At 41.1% G+C, this 25,332-nt stretch overlaps 1 protein-coding gene across 4 annotated transcripts in view; it reads right to left on the bottom strand.

The window, feature by feature from the left end:
• uts2r (urotensin 2 receptor) overlaps positions 1 to 13,759 on the bottom strand; it is a 68,536-nt gene extending 54,777 nt beyond the window's left edge. Inside the window, exons 1-4 of one of the 4 annotated variants that reach the window (XM_078279634.1) lie at positions 13,132 to 13,759; positions 11,059 to 11,781; positions 9,714 to 9,789; positions 9,411 to 9,591 (exon numbers count right to left, since the gene is read on the bottom strand). In XM_078279634.1, coding sequence (XP_078135760.1) covers positions 9,467 to 9,591; positions 9,714 to 9,789; positions 11,059 to 11,772 — 915 coding nt within the window. In that variant the 5' untranslated portion in view covers positions 11,773 to 11,781; positions 13,132 to 13,759 and the 3' untranslated portion in view covers positions 9,411 to 9,466. Of the gene's footprint in view, positions 1 to 9,410; positions 9,790 to 11,058; positions 11,782 to 13,131 lie in introns of all 4 variants that reach the window. The other 3 variants (XM_078279633.1, XM_078279632.1, XM_078279630.1) reach the window with 3 other exon arrangements.
• Positions 13,760 to 25,332: the final 11,573 nt, after the last annotated feature.

The raw sequence follows: 25,332 nt of genomic DNA, 5'->3' as shown, positions 1-25,332 counted from the left end.
TGTACCCATGCCGTCACACTGCAGTTAGTTTTTCCATTATGCTTCAGTATGGTCTGGGTACAGTAGGTTGGGTTTATACGGCGGCCTTATCTTTCTGACTAATACCAGATTAACACTGGATTTCCAACTAGGCAAAGCGGGAAACTGCCCCTGGGTCCCCAGGGATCCCAAAAGGTATAGGTGTAAGCTTCTAGGTGTCAATAGGTTGCATGAAATTTGATAAAATGTAAATTTGTCTTTGCATTAGTAAAGTACAATATCAACTACAACAGGTCCTGCATTAGTTCATAATATGGCCTGTTTTGTTTTAAAAGAACATTTTAATATGGATCTTATTCTCTTTTACCCCCACCACCTCCGCTGCAGGGATTATCTAAACACAACTCCATGTCCATAATGGGGCAAGCAACACAAACCTCCTTAAACTTTCCCATTTCCCATCCCGTTTCACATTTAGGAGCTAAATCAAGAGGAAATATGAATGAGGAAATGTACTGTACCTCAGGTTAGTTCATACCCTACACAGGTAGGCCTAAACATTGCATGAACCACATGAGAGGTACAGTAATTGCTGTCTACAAGTTCCCAAACTCTGACATATTACCTATCATTTAAATGTGAAAAATGCAGCTCTTTTCAAAAAGCGTTTAAATATTTGCAAGATCAAGCGCTCCGAGCACAAAAAGGAAACTCTGAAAATAAAAAGCTTGTCAACACTTCCTGTCTGCTTACACTGCTAAACTGTGCACAAACTGTCATTCATTCCCAATACGTAGGAGTCTGACTGGAATCTGGGAAAGAAGAAAAACATGACGCACAAGCTCCGGAGAGTCAAGTGCTGACATTTATGTGCTCCAATCTAATGAGGATAAATGGCCCAGAAAAAAAAAGTATATGTAATACATTTATGTGCATCAAATCATCAGATTATCCCATGTCCCATCAGCTTAAGACCTTTCTTTGAACATTAGTGTAAACCCAGCGAAGATAAGGGTGCTCAATCAATCAGTCTCTATATAACTTGTGAGTCAAGGTGCGTATTGATCACACTGGAGACTTTCCCAGACAATTCCACTTATAGTTACAGGCAAAGCTTCCTATCACCTATGATGAGAGGAGAACAACAACTGCCGTTTCCAATTCCCAAAATGAGCCGAGTCAATGTAATCAGATTTCAGATATACGCCTGGGATTGATAGTCCTTTTCCCGTCATGAGTGAAATAAAATGAGTTAGTGTGTGTTTCAAGATGACTTTTAAAAGAGGTGACCCCTGCTCGATTCTGCCAAGCCCTTGTTCCAAATGCTCTTTCATTTGGCAGCTGAAATGGAAGCTCTTTGTGTAAAAGTTTATACCATGATAACCAAGAGCCCGCTGTCAATATTTCTATACCATGCTCTGACACAGCCTGTGACAGAAGATGGTGGCTTTAAAGTGTGGCTCTAGACATGGGATTAAAGCAATTATAATTAAAGATGGAGCATGTCTGGTCTGTGAGGAAATGATTATTTAATAGCCACTTCTAATAGCGGTCAAGGATTCTCTCGTTTGATCTTTATGGAGTTTATGGGGCAAGATTTGTGCATAGCTGCATGTAGATGCTATGAATATACACAGCTGTGTGATGTGATGGCCTTGAGTCAGGCAACAATCAGGCATTAAATATCATACCATCTCATAGTTGTTGAGCTATTTTGATGAAAATGGTGGACTGACCAACAGATTGACATTCATTGGCAAAATGAAACATTTTTTGTTGAAAGTTTGCTTTGGCACTCTTTCATTTAAAAACCCACAGGCACCAACGTCTTTTTTTTTTTCTGGGAGCACAATACACATTTATTAACATAAAAACACTGAAAGACAATAACTAATGGAAGCTAATGAATTATGTACACAAATACTGTACTGTAAGTGTTTTTCTGAAGCGGTTTGTAAAGTTTTTTTTTAATTAGTCACCTTTTTCTAGTCATGCACACCTGACACAAAGAGAAATATTACCTAAAAATGTGTTCTTTTATTAGAATTCCCACTTCCTTTGCTGAGTAGTTTCCTCGCCTTCTCTGAGAGGAAAAGGGCAGACATTTAGATATGTCACAATAAAAATGTGTGATATATTACTGTGTTTTTGTGAGCACATACAGAAGAGGTTATTATTATTTATAGTCATATAGGCACAGATTATATGAATGTTAATTATATTTCTTTTTGTTACCAAAGCCAGGATACAGTTTGTATCCAGACAGTGTTCATTGAGCCTTTTATTTTGCAGATAATTGATCCCATTGCGCAAAGTTGCCATAGGGAACAGGCAATACAAAAGCAACCAATCTCCTCATCCCATTTTAGCCAGTTAATTTCCTGGAACACTTTAACAGCACATTTCAGGGCTATCTCCCACCTGTGTGTTGGGGGGGGGGGAATATTCATCCTTTGAATGTATGGAATAATTAAACTTGTCAGAGGGGATATTCCATATGCCCTTGCTGAGGAAGTGAATATTAAACCACAGCCCCGAAATGAACTCGCTAAGTGCTAAATGCGGTTACATTTTCCGTTTTCCTCAGGGGGCTATCAGCCACATGGCGGGTAAATGTTTGTACCAAAATAGTTCCGTTTTTTTTGTCTTCATTTTGGTGAAACTGCAGCTACTTTCTTCTGTTCCACTGCTGTCTGCATGTCGGGGTGGGCACACACTGACTGGAACGCCAGCCACCACGTTACTTCTGTCCAATGATAGCTAGTTTATATCGTCAACTTCCGGGATTGTTCAGGTGCCGCCGGAAATTCCACCGGAAGTCCCTCATTTTCAGCCGGATGTCCGTCACCTTCCGCTTTCTTTGTGTTGGCATTTTTAAACTCCGGTGGATTTCTGAGGACTATGGTTAACTGCTCCTCAGATCTCTGCAGGGTAAATCCAGACAGCTAGCTAGACTATCTGTCCAATCTGAGTTTTCTGTTGCACGACTAAAACAACTTTTGAACGTACACATGTTCCACCAAAACAAGTTCCTTCCCGAGACAGATTTTGCACACGCACCGTCGCTTAATGCCGCCCAAGACGATAGTGATTGGTTTAAAAAAAAAAAAATGCTAATAAACCAGAGCACGTTTTTTTTCCCATCCCGGAAGGCTGTGTTGACTAGCCAGACCCTCCTCCGCGGCGCTGTGGAGGAAGGTCTTGCAATGCGAGACTAAATGATAGCTAGCATTTACGTCAAGCTAATTAATTAGCCAGTATGTGGGGCGACCTCTAGCTCACCCAGTAAGAGCGTGCGCCCCATGTAGGCTGAATCCTTTGCAGCGGCCCAGGTTCGAGTCCGACCTGCGGCCCTTTGCCGCGTCATCCCCCATCTCTCTCCCACCTTTCCACTGTCACATAATCTAATAAAGGGAAAAAATGCCCCAAAAAAGAAAAAAAAATTGCCAGTATGTAGCGATTCTTAGCAGAAGTCAGCCAGCCTTCCAAAAGAAAGCACGATGAAAACGGAGGATAAACCTGCAGGACTCGCAACCCCAACCAGAAAGTTTTGTCATGTATGTTACAAAAAAACGCAACTTAATATTTTGGCCAATAAAACATTTTTCATCTACCATCATCTACATCAACTTGGCCAGTGAGTCAAAAAGTTAATTTCAGACACGGGATATAGTAGGTATTTTCCACAGTGACTGCAAAAAAAACGCCTGATTCCTTCCATTTCCTACATCCGCTGGGTGCTTCCATTAAAAAAAAAAAAACCTGCACATTTTTATTGAGGAAACATTTACAGGTCAGCATTGAGCACAAAGATTTTACGCATTGTCAAGGGGCTCTTTTACAAAAATCCACTAAGGGCAATGAAAGATGTGTGTGGAAAGCAATAAAAAGAAAGAGAGGTGTCAGTTTAAAATAATTTTATGGAGAAGTAGACTAAAATTTATAATTCCATTTGTATGACCCATTGAGTTTTCCAATAGCTCATTTATTCCCAAACTGATTTTCCAAAGGTGCTGAATCTCCCTGAGCCGGCCTTTTTATGCACCACTTTCCCAAAAGTCAGCAAAACCAAGTCTGAAGTTTCCTTTGAGGCTGCTGCTATTAATAAATTAATAATGAATACAATGTCAGTGTGGAAATAGATAAGATTTCACCTGGTTTTATAGATTTTTATCAGTCAGCTAAACATTTATCTGAGATAATACATTTTCTTTCTTCCCAGAGAAAGAGCAAATGATATTACATCTTCATGCATACAGAAACCAGTCTTATCTTTGTCTTATCTTTGCTGCTGTGTCCTCAGATCATTCAGCCACAGTGGCTGTAATTCCACAGTAGCATGATATAAAAACAATACACTCTCTCAGTTTGATATCGTGGCTTTCTTGTTTTTCCCTCACTATAAAAGCAAATGAGAGGATTTTCCAGCTGGTGGGTTGTCCTGTTTGTGATAACTGTAAAATCACGCTGTGTTTCTCCAGGGTACATAAACTGTTTATATTTCATAATTAAAACTTCATACTGTATATTGTTATTGGTAAATTAAAACAGCATTTTCACATTTCCCACACGTGTTGTTGGCTTAAATCAAAGGGCATTAGGCCAGACTGTGATTGCTTAGAGGAGCGATTGGGCTGAGTCACAACCTTCAGAGTGGTTTATGAGCTGTACATGACAGCCCCTGTATAGGTGCCTCTACGGCCTCTCCTCCTTTTTTGCCAGACATTAGCCACCTCCCCCTCTACCAGCACTCAGGCTAAACTAAATGCCCAGTCTGTAAACTAAACAAACAGGAAGAAAAAAGGAATATCAGCCCTCCATAAACGTCCCGGAAACACAGCAAGAAAGTATTACTGGAATTAGTAAGTGTAAGTATTTGCAGTTTTAAAATTATAAATGTTTTTCCAATATGGAGTGCAAAGTGCCATACTCTAAAAAGCCATGCCCAGTGGAGAGGAAAACAATCGGCGCCACAATAAGCAACCGAGGGCAAACTCCCTGTAGCTAGCAAAAAACATTAGCTTTAAGCATGTCAAATATTTAAGCAACCTATGTCTAGTAGAGAGGACATGTTGGTTGTTAGTAAGCTAATGTCAGCTATGTGTTAGCAAGTTAGTTTGGTGGCTAAAAAAACTTAGTGATGAATTCTTACCCTGTTGTTAGTGCATCCAACCACACAGCAGCTTTTAGGCATTTTTCTGTTGTTTGCTAGCAGACTGAAAAGACAAGGAGGCACCTTCACGCAACACAAAGTCAATGCAGAGCGAAAAATGGTTTTCACCTCTGGTGTGGGCCTTCACGGCTTCAGAATTCATGAAATGTCCTGAACATGACTCTGCTCAGCTGTTCCACGCCACTGAACTCAAACGAACGGTCATCTTCTCTCTCTGCCCTTTGAGGATGAGCAACTGGACAGTGGCAGGACGTCAATCACTCGCAAAGTTATGACAACGAAGCTTCGATGGCTGATTTCCCATGGAAACTGCGCTCATGCGGGTCCTGTGGAATATGTCAACTACAGTGGCTTGGAAAATAGCTTTGATGATGAATTTACTGTTTATCAGACCCATTAGACAAGAAGCTAGCACACCCTGCGGTCTGTCTGCTCCGCTCCCTGCTGCAGACCAGACGTATTTACGCGACATTCTGTATTCGCTTACTGTTTAAAATGTTTATCAGGTTAGTAGGGTTGCATAGCACTCAAAACCAAACTGGAAAAATCCTAGTAATAACTTTAATGTTACTGTTTCCAGGTGTTCCAACATAATGTATTCATATGGGACCACGCTCAGGACTCATAACACCTGCAATATTTTTTCATTGCTTTTGCCAGCCAGCAGTGTTGCTAGTGCACCCCCACTAAGTTTCAAACCTAACCTTGACCTAACGTTAACCCTTTCTCCCCACTGCTGAAAAAAATCCTAGAGGAAACACTTTCCCCAACACTTCTTGTATCTGAATAAAATCACAGTGGTGGTAAGTGTAATGGAGAAATACTTTGTGTGTGTGTGTGTGTGTGTGTGTGTGTGTGTGTGTGTGTGTGTGTGTGTGTATGCAGGCACAGATATGGAGCCATATTCTCTGCCCTTGTGAATTATGGTTGGTGTCACTCAGCACATTGTACTCCAAGGCAGAGTAGTAATATATGGCTCACTGCTACTCAGTTTCTGCAGGCAGCCTGGACACACACACACCACACAGCCATCAAGGGTAAAGCATTATTAGCTGAGTGCAAAGTTATGAACGGGATTGTAAATGTTGGATTTTTCCTTCTTTTTTTTTTTTCCCTCGTCGGATGAATTGGCATGAAAAGTGTTATTATTGTAGAACATTAAAATGTCTAGATTCATTGGAGAGGTTATGTTGGAAAAAAGATAAAATACTCAGCTATAATATCCTGCTGTGCCAATCTGGATTTATTTATGATCAACATTCATTATAGTTATTTATTTAGAAGATGTTGTTATCTGCAAAAGAAAAATATTTTTATATTTGTGTTGTGTGTCAGCTGGCTTTCCCCTGCATGACAGATATATATATGGCTGTGCAACTAAACTTTTATAGTCGCAGGTCAGTGTCAAGTGTGTGCCTCTGTGTGTGTGTGTGTGTGTGTGTGTGTGTGTGTGTGTGTGTGTGTGTGTGTCCTGCCACCCCACCCCTTCTCCCCTCACCCTGCTCTTCACCCTTCGTTCCCCTCCGCTGCACTATGATTCAGTCCTCCAGCTTCCTCTGCACGGAACATTTGCGACGAACAGCTAAGACCCATTTCATGTATGAGACAGTTGTGCAGACTGGCAGACACATACATAAATACAAATACAATATTTTTGTAGTGCATCTTTGTACTATATATAATAATATGATACAGATTCCGCCCAAGAGCCATCATTCTGCCATCATTCTATCCTTTAACGACGGAATTGTTAACAAAAGACAGACTGTCAGTGAAAAAATTGAAATAAGGCAAAACCTGACAACACTATAGAAATGAATAGGAAAGGAAACCTTAAGGCAACATAAAATAACAACTATAAAGGATAATATTTCAGAGTCATTTTATAGCTTTCTTGAGGCAATAGAAATTCCATGGATAATACTCAACATAATTGAGCGGCAGTGGTGGAATGTAACTAAGTAAATTTACTCTACTGTACTTAAGTATACATTTGAGGTACTTTACTTGAGTCTTTTCTTTTCATGCTACTTTCTACTTCTACTCCGCCACATTTCAGAGAGAAATATTGTACTTTTTACTCCATTACATTAATCTGACAGCTTTAGTTACTGTACTATACTGTGCACGTAGAATAATGTATACCATGAATAATGTATTTTTTTTATTTATTAGAAACAACAAATATTCAGACATGTATACCAATGTTATCACTGCAGAAAAACATTTAACTGTACAATAAATATATATATATATATATATATATATATATATATATATATATATATATATATATATATATATATATATATATATATATAGTTAAATATGAGCATGGATGTTCACTTTTTACCTTTGGGAAAAATTTGTGTAACAATGTTATATTGCTGCACTATACTTATACTTCTTAGGTTATATTGCTGCACTATACTATACTATACTATACTGTTATAATATTGTAATATACCACATTACTACTACACTACTGCTCATATACTATGTCTCATTCCCTCACTATATAATAATGTCCATCTTATACTATATTATGTTAATATGTTACAAAAATATATAATATGTGAATATATTCAATTTTGTTAAAGGGGTGATAGAATGGTTATATAGGGTATTTCACACTGTTCCTTAAGGTCTCCTAATAGGGTATGTAACATTGGGTTAGGGTTAGGCATTAACAGTTACTTTACTGCCAATAAAGTAGTTACGTTACTTAATAACGTGTTACACTAACGTAACTATGTAGAAGTAGTGTATGGCGCTACTACTGAAAATTTGGTAACGAAACGTAGTTCCTTTTTCAATTCAGCGCAACGTCACTTTTCCCAGGGACAGATTTGACAGCGACACTGCCTTCTCAGCTGCGCGCTCATACGCTCCACACGGGATGTGACAGAGGCATGGCAAGCGAGAAGCAGCCAACGCTAACCTTTGAGAGCGTTTTAAGCTTCGTGGCTTTTTGCTGGACGGCGCTCTGAGCCAGGCAGACACAAAGCTGACAACCTCACAGATGGATGCGGTGGAGATGGCCTCATACATACACGCAGCGGACCGCTGTGGACTTGTGTCGGTTGCACGGACACGCAAGGATTTCCAGAAAAGAGGCTGCATGTGTCTACGACAATGCACGGACCATCGTGGCTGTGTGACCGGTACACGTCGATACAGACATTACATACACTAACACCGCGTAACGCCGATGACTTGCTAATGTGCATTCAACCCGCACTGGACTCGTTCATAATCAACCAGCCATCACTCTGTGAGTAGAGAATCCAGTCCGCGGTGTTTCCTCTTCAACCAGCCATCTTTTGCCAAATGTAAATATTATCAGCATGCACAAAGCATAATGCAATAAAAGTCAAGATCACGTTTTCATGTTTTAGCACTGAAAATAAATCCTAAATAGCTACAGCTGAGTGCATTTCAAATTGTGATTTCAATATAAAAACTATTAATTGTTCAGCCCTAAGGTCCACCTACTATTCCACTGCAGTTGAAAGTCCTAAAAAGCGAGTAAGTAGACCTTTTAAGTTAGATTAGGTTACACAGTGTAATATATGGTCAAATCACAGCAGTATAGTGCCGGTTGGCAACATACAGCATGAAGAAACCAGGAGTGATTGATGTATAGGTTTAGCGTTAAATCACAAATAAATTGTTCACTTCCAACAGAGGAATTGTTTTTTCTTTTCCAAATATGTATAGGTCGACTATCTCTTGGCTCAATATGAATTATGAGTTTGATTCACACATGCTTTGTGCCCCTCGAGGTAAGAGATAATTCTCTGAAAACAGATAGCACAAAAAGTTTGACGGAATCCCATTGCTGTCCTCAATCTTGTGAATTTCACATGCAATCGAATATTTATTATTGCTGAAAATGTTTTAGCATCTCACCCAGTTCCATATATAAACATCAAGAGGCACCACTGTTTACACTGCATACCAGGAAGTAGGAATCCTAAACAAAAGTGTTTTCAGAGGGCCAGAAATCAATACCATCTGTAATCACATAACCCATCAGAACCAATCTTTCCTCTGACGGAAAAGTCCACCAAAGCCACTAAGTCTAAACCATCCACTGGCTTTCACGCTGTTGATACATAATTGGTAATAATAGCCATAATGTCTGGAAATGACTACAGTGCTGAGCTGTGTTTAGGGAAAAGAGTTAGTCATACTTTTGGGTTTCTCATCAGCTAACAAAATTAGAAAAGTGTCAGTCAGAAAAATCTGCTCCTACCTTACAAACTGGTGTTATGTGCTCGCAGGGAGGCTGTGTGTGTGAGCATAAAGCTCTCAGTACACTGCTGACTGCTGGAAGATGGCGACCTGCGTGGCGAACGCTGAAAGCGACTCTTCCTGTTGAAGTAGCTGCCAGCTGACCAGGACCGCTTGTGCTTCCTCAGGTACTCCTTGTAGTTCTTGGTGAGCAGCGTGTACAGAAAAGGGTTAATGCAGCTGTTGGAATACGTCAGACACGTGGTCAGGTAGTTGATGTTGCGTTTGGTTTCGGTAGACAGGGACAGCGAGGGGTGGAACTCACCCAGCAGCTGCCAGATCCAGAAGGGCAGAAAGCAGGCCCAGAAGAGGAGCACAATGGTGAAGATCAGGTACAGCACCTTAGAGGGCAAAATAGAGGAACCATTAATGAGAAACATTAATGCACCATGTTAGAATATCAGGTTTAACCTGTTCAAAACTATGAAATCTGGTCAGCCCCACTCATTTCTCTCCAGTGATCAGTAACATGAAAGCCAAGGATGGCTTGTCAAACCCTCTTTTCCCCATTGTGATCAGAGCAAGAGATCCACAGTTACACACAGCACTGGTAGCGACAGTGTTAATTATTTCTGTATTAAGTTGCACAGTCTGCTTTCTCTCTTGCTCAAAGGTAAGTAAATCCTATGAAAAACCTTTAATGCAACTGAATGTCACCAGCCTATGAGCTACAGGATAGGACACCTTCCTCAGGACTTAGAATATCTCCATAAGGAGTATGACTGAATCAACAGCCTTGGTGAGTGGAATGTCTTCTGCGGGAGTTTGTACAGCAGCGTTCTGCCTAACTTCCTGCCTATCAATCAGGTTCTACCTGATAGATGTTTCTGGATCCATCTCTAGCTGAGATGCAGACTGGGTACGATGTGATGAACAAGGACTAGGATGATGCTGCACACCAAAAAAGGAGAACTTGGCTTCAGATTGGATTGGAGGACCTGTCCTCTCTCCACTAACTCCACAGAGGGAAGAGGTTGGTGTTGTTGGATGGCTCAACAAAAGGTCAAACTGTTACACAGAAGACCACTGTTCATGCCCTGCAGACAGTCAAAATGTTATTTTTAACGGCCACAATCATTTCCCAATCTTAACCAAGTAGTTATTTTTAACCAAACGGGATCTTTCCCTTACCCTAATAGTTTCAGTGGCAAAACTTAACCAAATCTTAGAAGTGACGGATCAGAAAATAGCCTGATTTGTAACTGGAACAATTTAGTTTGTCGTTTTACTCTTGAGGAAGTTTTGGGTTTGGAGTAGGGTTGCCATATATGCCTGAGCACATACTGTACATGCAAATATTCACTGTGTACATCTTTGAAGATCAGTAGTAAAGCCCAAAAAGCACTAATAGAAAGCGATCTTGTGTGAAATAGAACCATTTGTAAGGGTTCAAGGACACTGAGGCACTCAAGAGAGTACAGTTTAAAAAGCCTTTAATACATTTCTTGGCTAAATCATTTACAACAAGGCAATGGCAATCCTTGAACCCTTTTACACTCGGATCCGCAAGCTGAAGCACTTTCTACACCCGAGCAGCACTCCATGCAGCCTGCATTGTGACTGAGAACCATTTGTAATTCTTGAAATATACTATCTTGAGGTGCACTGACCTTTTGATTGGGAAGTTTCTTAGTCTGTTTGAAGGTCTCGGTCTGTGAAACCCAATACGTCCGTGCAAGCTGGATGTAGAGATATCCAATGATCAGTCCAGGGGCGACAATGCTAGTGCAAAACAGGAAGGAGATGTAAACCTTGTAGGAGAGTGGCGACAAGGTGGGCTGACACATAGCCTTGTCGCCCACTGTCCTTAGCTGAATGCCTACGATCATTGGTAGGGTGAGGATGAGAGATGCAACCCAGACTAGTAGAGCGATGGCCTTCCGGTAACTTTTAGACCGCTTGACTGTGTCGAGTGGCTTGAGCACAGCAAAGTAGCGCTCCGTGCTCATGACAGTCAGTGTGAAGATACTGGCATGCATGGTCAGGAAGTCAATGCTGATTAGAATCCGACACCCTGCGTCCCCAAAGTACCACCACTTTAGGAAGTGTGTGCAGACTACGAAGGGTATGGTGAGAAGATACAGCAGATCTGCCAAAGCTAAGTTTATGATGTAGATGTACATAGAGGCTGCAGTCCTCATGGATTGGCACATGACCATCAGGGTGTAGATGTTCCCCGAGACTCCAACGAGGCACATGATGGAGAGGATGGTGCCGATGGTAAAGGTTGCGGCTGTGTCCTCATGCGTGTTCAGAGGAGGGTTGGTGGCATTGGCACCCCTTTCCGTGAGTACTCCAACAGGCTCCATGGACACTGTGGTCATATCTGGATGCTTGGGAACAGAAATGTAGGAGGTGAGAGTGGCAACTGTATAGGGAAATTACATTAAAAAATGAACCCTTGTCTTCAAACTTGGACTGGTCCTTGGACTATTATTTGATTAAATTGGATCTCAAATAGATGGTGGCTATTATAGTCAGAGAAACTTTACTAGCTTATTTTATGCCATTCATGATTTTCTTTGGTAACACAAGATGGCATTAGGGAAGGCTTTAATGAGCTTGCTTTCAATGCAAAGCTTCTTTTCAGGCTCTCTCTTCTAGTCATTTACAATATCTGCCTCTTTCAGTTAAACCTCTGACTGCTTGCACGTTTGGAGAAGTAGATACCTACCATGACCAACTCACTCATATTTGATGAATGAAATCCCTCATTTTACTTATGGCTTAGAAAGCAGTTCTAACAATAGCACCAAGCTTATTCAATTTAACTTTTATTTACAGTGATATAAAACACTATGAAGTGTCTTCTTGTAACACAAGTTTTCAGATGGCAACTGTCTGGACTGAATGTAAACAGAAGTGCAATCATACTGTTGTGGTTTGTAAAGCATTAAAGACACAAAATGATGGAAGGTTGCATTTTGATCGCTTAATACTAATGAAATTAGACATTCATACAGTTAAAGAATTTCTAATGACTTATTGGGTGATATTGTACCTGAGTATTATTTACATTAGCAGCATTTCAGCGGGTTGATGACAAAATGCATCACCCTCTGAGAGGATACAGGCAAAAATGATGCAAGGTTCTTTGATGCACGCACCCAGCTGTATGTTGAAAGAGCCAAATGTATTAAGAGTTGATACAACTCTTGAGGGAACACGGAGAACTTTATATTCAGTCATAAATGTCTCCCTTTGTCCATTCTAATCCCAAAATGTCAATATTAAGACATATTTAATTAAGGAAGTTCCTTTGGGAAATATGTTGTTTCAAAAGCACCAGCCACAGAGATAAAGTCAGACAGGGTAACTATTACATTTCAGTTCTTACTAATAAGGTCCTACTAGAATCTGTCTGCACCCGACCCGAGACTGAGAGAGTAGTAAGCAAGCCAGACCCAAACCCGACAGGCAATGATTTTTTATGTCCATACCAACCCGACACAGTTAAAGAAAGCTGAAGCACTGAGTTTGTGTTACCCTGTCAGACAATAACTATATATCACTAAACTATACGTACTTTTACACAATATATTTTTTACAAAAAAGAACCTGAAGCATTATGTAAAGCAGGCCGAACCCGACTCGAAGCTGAACATCATTTGTAAATATTTGTCAGAAGCCGTCAGGCTCACTCCACTGTGCATGCAAGTGAATTAGAGTACAAACAGTCTTACCTGGACTACCTCCCAGGACAGAAGGGTTCAACACTCAGATGTGGTTCCATTAGCCATGCTTTGTCTCACTTTGCCCCTCCAAACTTCACACTTACTGCAAAAATTTCACACTCCATAAAAGTCCCAACAGATTCTACAGGGTATCTGAGAGGTGAAACACACAGGTGGAACAAAAAGAACGGAACATCTATATCCAGCAATCTCCAAGGAAAAAATAACCCAAATGAGTCATCCACTACATGACAGAAATCCCTCCATTGTTGACTAGTCTCTCAACAGCAAATAAACCAACCCAAAATGTGTAGATTCAAAGAAAAGCTACACTGACAGCTTAAAAGTTATTTTCCTTTCCCTCTACGCTTTGTGCACCTTGGTAGCATCCAAACACTGTCAGCTGTGACATCGGCAGCAGAAGAGGAGAAAATGATTAAAAAAAAGAGAGAGAACATCAATGAAAGGATGAGAAGAGAGGATCACATTAAGCTACGGCTGGTTACGGAGAATCCCCCCCTTTGACTGAGAGAGAGTGAGAGAGATTGAGAGAGAGTGCCAGAGATAGAAAGAGAGCAATAGAGGGGAGAGAGAGAGAGAGAGAGAGAGAGAGAGAGAGAGAGAGAGAGAGAGAGACGCAGGAGAGCGCTGCTAGTGAGGCACTGTCGCTCAGAAGCACAAAGTGGGAGGGAGAAGACGGAGAGAACGGGTAAGAGAAAGGTATGCAGGAAATGTGTTCAGCTCTCTCTCTCTCTAACCCCTGTGCCATCTATTTCCATGCAACGGGCATGTGTGTGCAACACACTGATATGCAACGCTGAGACTTGAGACACATTACACACTGACAGAACAACCTTGCTGACACAAACACACATTCAATATAAATCAAAAGCTAAAGAGATAAAGCTGCCCATTTGTTCCAGCGTTATGTATCCAGTCTCCATTATTCATTATTTTAAATGGATATGTCAGGGTCAATGTCACCTACTGTACCACTGCAGCACTTCACCCAAGCACAGTCATCAAACATCATCTGCTCCAGGGTGGTGGGGGCGGGTGAGCCAAGCCAAACAATATATTTGGCCCTCTGTTTCTGCTCATATAGGCTAAAGAGGGAAAATGTCACCGATGTCTTTCGGTCATGACCCAGCCTTCATGTCATACATCAATGTGAAAAAGCATCTTATTCTGATGGCATTTGTTTTGGTTTTTAAGGTGAGTTTGGACTGACTATGAAGTGCATTTTGGAGGGAAAATGACTGCACATAAAGTTTTAAGACATGAGTGGATGTGAATAGATGCAAATTCATGCTTGGCAGTGCAAACTCAGGTGAAGATGTGTCCACGTGAGTTGACAATGTTGCAACTTTAAAGTTAGAATTAGGGCTGTCAAAATGAATGGGATCATAACGAGTTCACGTAAATTCCTTCATTTCTCATTTTTTTGTGTGCTGAAGGTGTTCCTGGAGAATGTGATCCATGATGCCGTCACCTAACACTGAGCATGCCAAGAGGAAGATGGTGACCACCATGGATGTGGTGTACGCAACCTGCTAGCAGGCTGGAGTGAAGGCTCACAGCTAGGGGTATCAAGGAAGTCCTGAATTCACCCATGAAAGGAGATCCTGAGCCAGGGCCTTGTGTTAAACTTACGGCAAGCTAACCTTAGAGCTGCTTCCTTTTCCTCCTAACTAGGAGCTCTTTTCCAATCCCTATAAACACAGACAAGGGTATATGTTACGTCACTAAGTTCTTCCTCAAATGGTTCCGCTGGGTCCATCTTTGGTTGGTTTGTACTGTCAGGCTTCTGGCTTGGACCCACGTGCAGGAAGGCAAGGAGTGTGCAGCAGTTTTATTGATATTAATTTAATAGATACCACTAAGAGCCTTACAAACATGTAAGCTGAGCTGGTAAAGTAATCCAGAAAAAAAGGAACATGGAAGGAATGGGAAACAAATCCAGGAACACAAAATACAGCAGAACACAGGAGGGAACACTTCACAGACTGACAACGAATGACGACAAACCACAAACAACAGACACAGAAAGCCCACAGACTAAACACAAGTCAACAAGGGTGAAACAAGGGACAGGTGACACAAGGGCTGGGGAACAGATGAAAGACATCAGAGCGTGGCAGACAATCGCACATGTGGGAAAAACACAAGGCAGGTAGTAAAACAGGACATGACATGGGAGAAACAGAGAGACTACAAAATAAAACAGGACACTAGGCATGAAACATAGACACAAGGTAAAACACAGAAGACAGAAACATGAAAAGTAAAACAACAAGGAAACAGAGAATAAATCAACACAATAAAACAGAACAAAAACTAAAACAGAAATCCACAACCGTGACAACTGCTATATATTTGGCTTTTGCTGAAACAATGAAACCCGATTGTCACCTTCCCTGTTTTCCACAGGCAGCCTCACCTCTTCTGATCTCTGATATAAAAGCAGCGTTGAGTTACCCTATTATGCCTGGGGTGTGTGAGTCTAGCAGTAAACTAGACTCTGCCTATTATAGGTTACATTGCTGACGGATAACTGCTGCGGTTTAAGGTGCCAGAATCTTACGGCTAGCCAAACAGTAGCTTATTAACCCTTGTTATGTCTTCCATTCGACCATGCACTTGTCGTCCTCCCGAGTCGAAAATCAACACTTCCTGAAGAGTTTTTGATTTTTAACGCTTCTTTTCACTACCATGTATTAACAACACTACCAATTTATTACCAGTTTTACACATATTTTTGGAATTCATGGTCAATAAACCTCAATTATAAGAAATTATACATAATCCTTGAGTTAAAAAAGCAGAAATTATGAATTATTTAGACTTAATATTAAAGGAAGGATAATCACTTTTTCTTTTCAAATGCTAAAAAATTTAATGAAACACCCAAAATTTAATAAAAGTAGAGATCCGATCTTTTGTTGTATTGGTGAAGCGTTGTGAAAACATTGTATGGAATCATCCATGTTGTTTTTGGGTAATCAAAATTAGGTATAGTTAAAGAGAAACCCATCTTTCTGATATAAAAATTTTGAAAACACAAGGGTTAAGCAAATATTTTTGGTAGAATTTGAAAGTGGGTGGGTGGGGCTTTGAAAATTCAAAAAGATTTTGAAAAGATGAATTATGATTATTATGATTTTAAAAATGTGTTTAACATTAAGGCATGTATACATGTTGGAGAAACAAAATACAAGATTCAAGATACTTTACTGTCATTGTATGGACACCACGGAATTACGTTAGTGGCAATCAGTGCAGCAGCAGCAAATACAAATACAAGTATGAATCTGTAGATTGGCATAGTATGGGCCCTTTAAGACTAAGATTAAGAATTAGTGTTACCACAGTAACCACAGGTGTTGCCAAATCAACATGAGCAAAAAATCTTAAGGATTATGACTTTCAATCTAACCAGGGACAAGGACTGCAAATTAGCCTACGGCTAGAAGTCCCATATACATTGCATTGGTTACAATGCCTATATGTACTGTCCCTGACAAATAAACTGATAAAATAAATAAAAATCTATGAAATCCAATCCAAACACGTGTCTACTGTTAGAGTCATTTTTAACTAGGGCTGTCAGCGTTAACAATAAAAAAAAAAAAATTTAAATTTTTTTTTAATCGCATTAATCACATGCCGGCATTTATTAATTTATTTTACACTTCACTCGGCTTTGCGTCGTGCCTAACAGGCTACTATTCTGACCCTTTGCAGCACCGTTACTTATCATCAAGCTGCCACTTCCTCGTAATACATCCTGCTGCTACAGGCTGCTGCTGGTGATCAACATTATTTTGGAGTTATCCATCCATCCATCCATCTATCTTCATCCGCTTATCCGGGGTCGGGTCGCGGGGGTAGCAGCTCCAGCAGGGGACCCCAAACTTCCCTTTCCCGGGCCACATTAACCAGCTCCGACTGGGGGATCCTCAGGCGTTCCTAGGCCAGGTTAGAGATATAATCCCTCCACCTAGTCCTGGGTCTCCCCCGAGGCCTCCTCCCAGCTGGACGTGCCTGGAACACCTCCCTAGGGAGGCGCCCAGGGGGCATCCTTACCAGATGCCCGAACCACCTCAACTGGCTCCTTTCGATGCAAAGGAGCAGCGGCTCTACTCCGAGCTCCTCACGGATAACTGAGCTTCTCACCCTATCTCTAAGGGAGACGCCAGCTACCCTCCTGAGGAAACCCATTTCGGCCGCTTGTACCCTGGATCTTGTTCTTTCGGTCATGACCCAGCCTTCATGACCATAGGTGAGGGTAGGAAGAAAAACTGACCGGTAGATTGAGAGCTTTGCCTTCTGGCTCAGCTCTCTTTTTGTCACAACGGTGCGATAAATTGAATGTAATACCGCACCTGCTGTGCCGATTCTCCGACCAATCTCCCGCGCCATTGTCCCCTCACTCGCGGAGGCCAACTCTCACCTGAAACGAGTCCGACTTATTGCCGAGAACCCGGACACAGCTCTCGTTTTGGTCGTATAGAGATTGGATGGCCCTGAGAAGGGACCCCCTCACCCCGTACTCCCGCAGCACCTCCCACAGTATCTCCCGGGGCACCCGGTCATACGCCTTCTCCAGATCCACAAAACACATGTAGACTGGTTGGGCATACTCCCAGGCTCCCTCCAGGATCCTTGCGAGAGTAAAGATCTGGTCCGTTGTTCCACGACCAGGACGGAATCCGCATTGTTCCTCTTCAACCTGAGATTCGACTATCGACCGAACCCTCCTTTCCAGCACCTTGGAGTAGACTTTACCGGGGAGGCTGAGAAGTGTGATACCCCTGTAATTGGCACACACCCTCTGGTCCCCCTTTTTAAAAAGGGGAACCACCACCCCAGTCTGCCACTCCTTAGGCACCGTCCCAGACTTCCACGCAATGTTGAAGAGGCGTGTCAACCAAGACAACCCTTCCACACCCAGAGCTTTAAGCATTTCTGGACGGATCTCATCAATTCCTGGGGCTTTGCCACTGTGGAGTTGTTGAACTACCTCAGCAACCTCCACCAGGGAAATTTTGGAGTTACTAAACACTATATTGACTCTGGTAAGGATAGGTATTTTTTATTTTTTAGTTAGGTACTTGGAGGAATTGTGCAATAATGACAGATTCACACATTTTTCTTTTGTTTACAGTAAATAAATAATTACAAATCTTAAAACCAAGTTCATAAAGTAACTTTATTTGCATTAATTTGATTCCCAATCAAGATACACTGGTAAAAATTGTTTTTGATTGTTAATATGTACTTGAAAACTAAAAAGCGATTAACTATAGAAATCCAGCGATTAAAAAAAATGTATCGTTTGACAGCCCTATTTTTAACACTTCCCATTTATTTCTGTAGGAGCAGCTGTGCAATGCATTTTGGTAGTGTCGCGGGGGGCTTTAGAGAAGTGGGGCGTCGAGGCGTCCGCTCCTCATTTGCATAAAGTTGAAACCAGGCAACTTCATGCAAATGTGGAGCAGCCTTCTTGACACCTTTCAAAAACCGTTGTCGTTGACCGTTGTCGATCTGAAATTACATTAAAATTACATTAAATTGACAGATTTATCAACTGCATAGCTTTTTTCTTGCATAAAATGTTTTCAGAAACATGTTTTAAAACTATTTTAGAAAAATAAGAGATCGTATTCCAAACGAGACGCCATTATGATCCGTTTTGCAATCTGGGAGCAGAGAGCCCCACATGAAGCATTCGTCCAATCAGGTGCAGCGGGCTTGTAGGAGGGTGTAGCCTGTTTTCTTTGCTTTTCAGTGGTCAGTGAAGAGAAACTGATAGCTGCTGGGAAGCAAGGCAATCCCTGCCGTGAAAATACGCCTATATGGACACGTAACATAATTTTTTGTTAGCACGCAGCTAACATGGACACTATGTCCGAGTGGGCAACTTAAAGTATAAGTTACAGGTCAATGTTCCTTTTTTTTTTGCTTGCCAACATTTGCATTTTAAGCAACAGCCAAGTTTATGAGCAAAATTGTTGTTAGTCAACATGAAAGAACCTGCCTCAGATAAATCACAGCATTTGTGGGTAAAAAATGACTCATTTGTTGTTACACAACTGATGAGGTTGGTTTTTGTCACCACTTCTGCTGATTGGGTGCTTTATTTGACTGCTCTGTAACAAATATACACACCAAAACTTATGCTAAGTGGGAAATAAATCCAATCCACACATCCTAATTAATTATTATCAGTAGGAAGGCAACTTTCACAGTTTGCATCTAATATAATCTAAGCAGAGCTGGCCTCCACGCAGACTGATGTTATCCAGAAACGCACACTCAGTTAGGCCTTTTATACCTCTGTATTTACAGCTGTAATATCACCTAATTACATTTTTTACTTTAAAGTAGTTTATTTATGTTCTTTTTCCGTTATGACTGTCAAACTGGATAATAAAAGAAAGTGCTACCGTGTGGTGAGCAGCCCCCATGTAGTATTCATGAAACTACAGCATATTGGGAGCAGGATTCAAATGATAAATGGTTGCCGGAAAAGCCACTTGGCATGCTCAAGAGGGACACAAATCTTTCTGACAATGTGCATTTGCTTTTATGACCGCATTAAATGTCGAAGAGTTTCTATCAGAGTCGAGCAGGTGTAACGATGTCAGTCGCAAAAACAAGCAAGCGGGCTTCTTCTCTGCATTCTTAACAAACCCCTTTATCGGCTGCTATGTACAGTAATACTGTTCTGTGGGAAAGTGTGTGTATGTGTGTGTGTGTGTCTGAGGGATTACATGGAAAGTAGATAGTTTCGAGTAGAAGTGTTCGCTGTTGGATCTTATCACAGCAGGGGTCACATTGCTTCTGCATGGTGTGTTTAAAGGTCATCGCCATAAAATGACAGGCTATCTGTAAAGGGATTGAGGGAGCACTGATGAGCAGCTATTATAGCCAGTGGTGGGCAGTGGTGGCCTAGAGGTTAGAGAGAGCTTGTGACCGGGAGGTCGTCGGTTGAAACCCCAGACCAACAGGATAAAATCTGGGTGGGAAAGTGAAAGAGCAGTGAGGTGCCCTTGAGCTGAGGTGCATGCAGCTTCCAGGTGTGAATATGTGCAACTGTGTGAATGTGATCAGGGCGTTCCTGCAAAAGAGAGGCTGCCTCTCAGTGAACCTCCCCTAAATATAAATAAAGGTTAAAAAAAAAAAAAATTAAAATAAAAAAATAGCCACATCAGGACTGCTTATACAGTAAATGATGCAGTGCAACTGCCTGTCACACATTTCTGCAATCACAAGAGACTTTACAGACTTTACTAACCTCATTAGTCATCACACACATTCACACACATACAAATCACAAAGATTATTATTCCTACCAAATTGACAGCTCTGCTCTCTGTGTGTGCCTGCATGTGTATTTATCCTTTTTGGCATACTAAATGTCAGGCCAATTGCTAAGGGGCAGTTGCATAAATCAGGTGCTCAAAAAAACACACGCTTTATCACATAAGCCTTAAACCTGCTGTAAATAGCAATTTGACTGAATGCATAAATACATCTTTAATGTATACTCACTATTCATGATGGATTGTGAGTGTGTGTGTGACTGCTGTCTGCTCTCCATTGCTCCGTGGATTAAAGGATGAAGTTTGTTAATGTAGCAGACGGAGGAGAATAAATGACAGAATAATGGGGGAATACAAATAAGACAGAGTTCAAAATGAAATCATATTAAAAAAAAAAAAAAAAAAAACATTTAAAAGAAAAAACATTTAAAACACTGCCAAGGTACAACTAAATCCCAAGAATGAAAGCAAGGACAACAAGAACGTTGAGAGCTGTAATTAAATTAGGATGCTCTTTTGTTCCCTTCCTTGGGGGGGGGGGGGGTTCAGATCATTGACTTAAAGGGTAACTTCGTATACTTTTTTTTTTACCTGGACTTTATTTTCCTATGTCTTTTAGTCATAGTTTTTCAATGTAATTGACTGATGGGGACAACAATCTTTGAAATTGGTCCACGATTAAGCAAGAACGCTGCAGTCAGCAGCAGCGTAGTCTCGCATCGCCAGACCTTCCTCCACAGCGCTGTGGAGGAGAGTCTGGCTAGTCCACACAGCAGTCCAGAATGGGAGAAAAACGTGGTCTGTTTTATTGGCATGTCTTTAAACCAATCACAATCGTCTTGGGCGGCGCTAAGTGCCGTATGGAGCAACGGCGCCTCTGCAAAATAGCCTCGGGAAGGAACTTGTTTTGGTGGAACATGTAAGTTCAAAAGTAGTTTTAGTCGTGCAACAGAAAACTCAGATTGGACAGATGGTCTAGCTAGCTGTCTGGATTTACCTTGCAGAGATCTGAGGAGCAGTTAACCATAGTCCTCAAAAATCCACCGGAGTTTAAAATACCAACAAAGATCCAAGGCAACGGATATCCGGCCTAAATGAGTGAAATCCCGGAAGTGGAACGTCTGGGATATAGACTAGCAGCAGCGAAAAAAGCTACAATGCAAGTTATCGCATATATTAGTTAGTAATTCTAGTAGAAATCCAAAATACAAGCATGAACCTGAAAATTAGCACAATATGTCTCCTTTAAGATTTTTGCCACGTTTCATTAGGTGACATATGTAGTTAGTGGTGGGAATGGCAAGTCTGTGTGTGAGGTGGTTTTGGCATGAGTTTGATTTAAATTAAAAAGGCTCAAAGAGCCGTATCAGTAAATTATCTTTACCTTTATTATTATTACCATGATCAGCCTTTACTGCAATGAATAGAGCGCCATCTTGAACCACGATGTCCAGGGCTGTGTTTGAAAACATGGCAAGGATATAGACTAGGGGAAATGCAACGCTACCAAGCCATGGCCAAGCGACGTGCGCAGCCACGACGTGTAGTTACTTTTTTTGAGAGGTGCACGTCAGGCTTCGGCGTAGGGTACGTGTCTCCACGTACCTACGCCACGGCGTAGATTTAACGCAGAAGCATACCTCATGCTTAACCTGACTGTACTTGTCCTATTGGACATCTTCAATATGTAAGATGGTTTGAAGGGAGCAGGTACGTGTGTGGTTGTAGACTGCTTCATTTATTATTTTAAATAGGAACTATGCCACAGCGGTAAGAAAACGTGACAAAGCAGACTGACCATTCCAACAGTCTAACTGAAAATAAATACATAGAAATAGTTAATAATGAAATCAACAATCACATCATCCTTTGTTTAAATGTCAAACCACCTTTCTCTATTTGTCTATATTTCTCACTTTATTACTCAGTATTTTGTAAAATGAGCTCTCTAATAAATCCATTAATCAATTTACAGTGCATGGGAGACTGATGTTACATTCGGTTTTGTAGTCCAAAAAAAATAAAAAAGTCATCACCAAGACCAGAGTGTATCGAGACCAAGTCAAGACCAAGACTTTGAGGGGTTGAGACAGAGTCGAGACCAAGACCAGACTAGTGCCAGACAGCCAGAGCTTCTCCTGTCTCCCGCATTCACTTTCTTGGGAGTGTGTGTTAAGGTGGGCAGTCATCAAAGTGGGAGTCATGTTATTGGTTGCATTTGAAGCAGGAAGTTTTACATCTAATCACAGTAATGATGTTAACACATACAATTAGACAATGCAAAGGCAATTTAGTGATATCCCTGCAGTTGTGGTCTTGAAATAATATCCTATGTCCTCTATAGATTTAAAAATGCGGTCAATTCCGAGACGAGACCTTCAAAAAGTGGTGTTGAGACCGGTCTTAAGCCCAAGACGATCCCAAGTACTACAACACTGGTCACATTGTTCCATTAAAGAAGACAGCCAAGTATCGTTTACTCATACAAAGTAACACTAAATGTATCATTGACTTCTGTCCACTGCATTTAAATATGTTCAGTATGCATTCATTATTTACTGGGAATTTGTTTAGCGTGGGTACGTGACTTGAATCCAGCACAGGAACGGTGGACTCCAACACTGACAAAATAACTGCTATTCAATGCAAGTACATTGAATGACTTTTCCTGTTAAATGCTGGCCTTAAATAGTATCAAATTGGATTTGATGCAATGAAATATGGATAATAACTTTAACTATTGAATGTAAATGTTAATGCATAATGTGTAAACATGTTAGTGTTGTCACTAATTAAGGTGGAGCTAATTCTAATACTTCATACTGTTGTACTGCATCTTATATTAGATACTGATCACACAATTAAGAAGCAATGCCGGTAGTCTTGAGGCTTTTCTTTAATCAGTTGACAGCTTTGTCTTTTTTTCCCCCCACAACTTGTTTTTTCTTTCCTCTGAGTCTTCAAAAGGCCGCTGGCAGGGTGCACGCTATCACAATGGTTTGAGCTGACATAGTCTTGCATTGCCAGAACTCTCCTGAAAATGTTCTTCCGTTGATCCAGACTAGAGCTGAGGGCACTGGGAGGAAAGAAATACAACACACATAATAAAATGGAAATAATAAAGTACAGTGTTACAATTTGGAACTTGATGGACAGAGTGTCAAACCAAAGGGGCCAACCCTTAGTTAATACTGTTCTTATTAGTAGTATAAAAATTACACATTCTTGTAGCGAGACTTGATCCTTCTTCTCTCTCTCTCTGCTGGTCCACTTTACTTTGTGGGTGGGTTATTATAGCCAAATGAGGCTCTCTTCCAGAGGGAATAAAGCTTCATTACTTGATCGGACTTATTGGCCACATCAAAGCTGCTTTCAGCCCAAAATCTGCAGAAAACCACAAAGAGAACGCCAGAGAAAAATGAGAACTGGAGTTACATAAGTGTTAGTTAGCCAGTAAGGACTGCTATCACAGTTCATTCATTACACTGACCGACAATCCTCCCACATGGATCAGTGGCAATGAAGATGTGTCTCTGCGCTGTCTCCACACACATCAGAAGGCCGTCAGCTCATTGAGTGTGTATGAACCATTCCTCCAGGTTGGGAAGGGATTTGAGACAACAGATTGTTTTGTTTTCCTGTGGGTTGGAACGCACATCTGCAGCCCATCACCATGCAATTCATTACTCCTCCAAAGAGTGGAACAGCAGGAGGCTCCATTAAAATGTACAGTCAGGGAGAGTCAAAATGTGGGTGCAGGTAGCTCCAACTTTTCCCCTATTCTATGCTCTATCGTATCAGCTTGAATCATCCCATTATACCATGACAAATACAGAGATGGATCTGGGTGCAAAAGAAAATGGCATATTGCTCATATTGCTATCACATCTTCAAACAATCTGTGCAGTCTGGCCCCAATCCTGCCATATTTCAGAGATATAAAATGATACATGGTTATAAATACTGTAAAGGCAGCAACAAGAGATACAGACCAGCAATTTTCTGGCTAAAAGTGGCCAGGGAGTGAGTTGGCTGAAAAATTGAATCTTTCAATTCACAGCTACTCTCAAATGTATGAGATTTTATGTGTTTATAAAATAAATGACTTGTCCTGAGAAGGAAAAATGCCACAGGGCTGAGATACGGCTTGATATGTTGATACTAGAGTGATATGCTCGTGTGCCTTGTTTCAAGATAGTAGACTTGCTCCTTTTGCAATGACTGCTAAAATAAAAAAGTGGAAGAAATGTCCATTTTGGGCTTTATACTTGATGAACTTTATACTGAGGTGAAGCATTTTGTGCCATGGTTAAGTGGACCTTCACGGATTAGGATTACAACATGATAAGTCTAAAAGTTTAATGGCCTAAAAGTAGTATTTTGTTGTTGTTTCTGGTTAAGACATGAGTATACTTCAAAGTGCTTTTCAGATTGTCAGATTCTCCCTTTTACCCTCAGCTTTGCTGCCAACTAGCTTTGCAATTTTCCAAAAACCAACAATCAAACATTTGAACTTCTCTCTTAGGCTCAATTTTTTCATTCTTTTCACAATAACTTTTTGAACAACAAAGTGCTTTCGAGGAGAGGAGAGACAAAAGTGTGCGGGGCACTGTTATTCCCAAATGTAAAAAATATGGACGTAGTCTGCGTAGTCTACGTCACCCATAGGTTTATGAAGAGCCAAAATAGAGCTCAAAGTGGGCGGCTCCCGTGGGTCTGGCCGTTGGCACCTTGGCCGTGCCAGAAGTCGCATTGTCTGGCTCAACGGACGTACATTGCTGGGATAAAGCCTGTGACAGACGCAGCGGATTTCCCTCCCCTCTTGCTAGCTCCACTATCGGAGCATAGTTTTGGTTTAAAAAAATACAAACAAGCCATAGCA

The sequence above is a fragment of the Sander vitreus genome, chromosome 21 (genome assembly GCF_031162955.1).
Source record: "Sander vitreus isolate 19-12246 chromosome 21, sanVit1, whole genome shotgun sequence".
In the NCBI taxonomy this organism is placed as follows: domain Eukaryota; kingdom Metazoa; phylum Chordata; class Actinopteri; order Perciformes; family Percidae; genus Sander; species Sander vitreus.
Note: the sequence above shows the minus strand (reverse complement) of the source record. Positions and strands in the feature narration are given on the sequence as shown.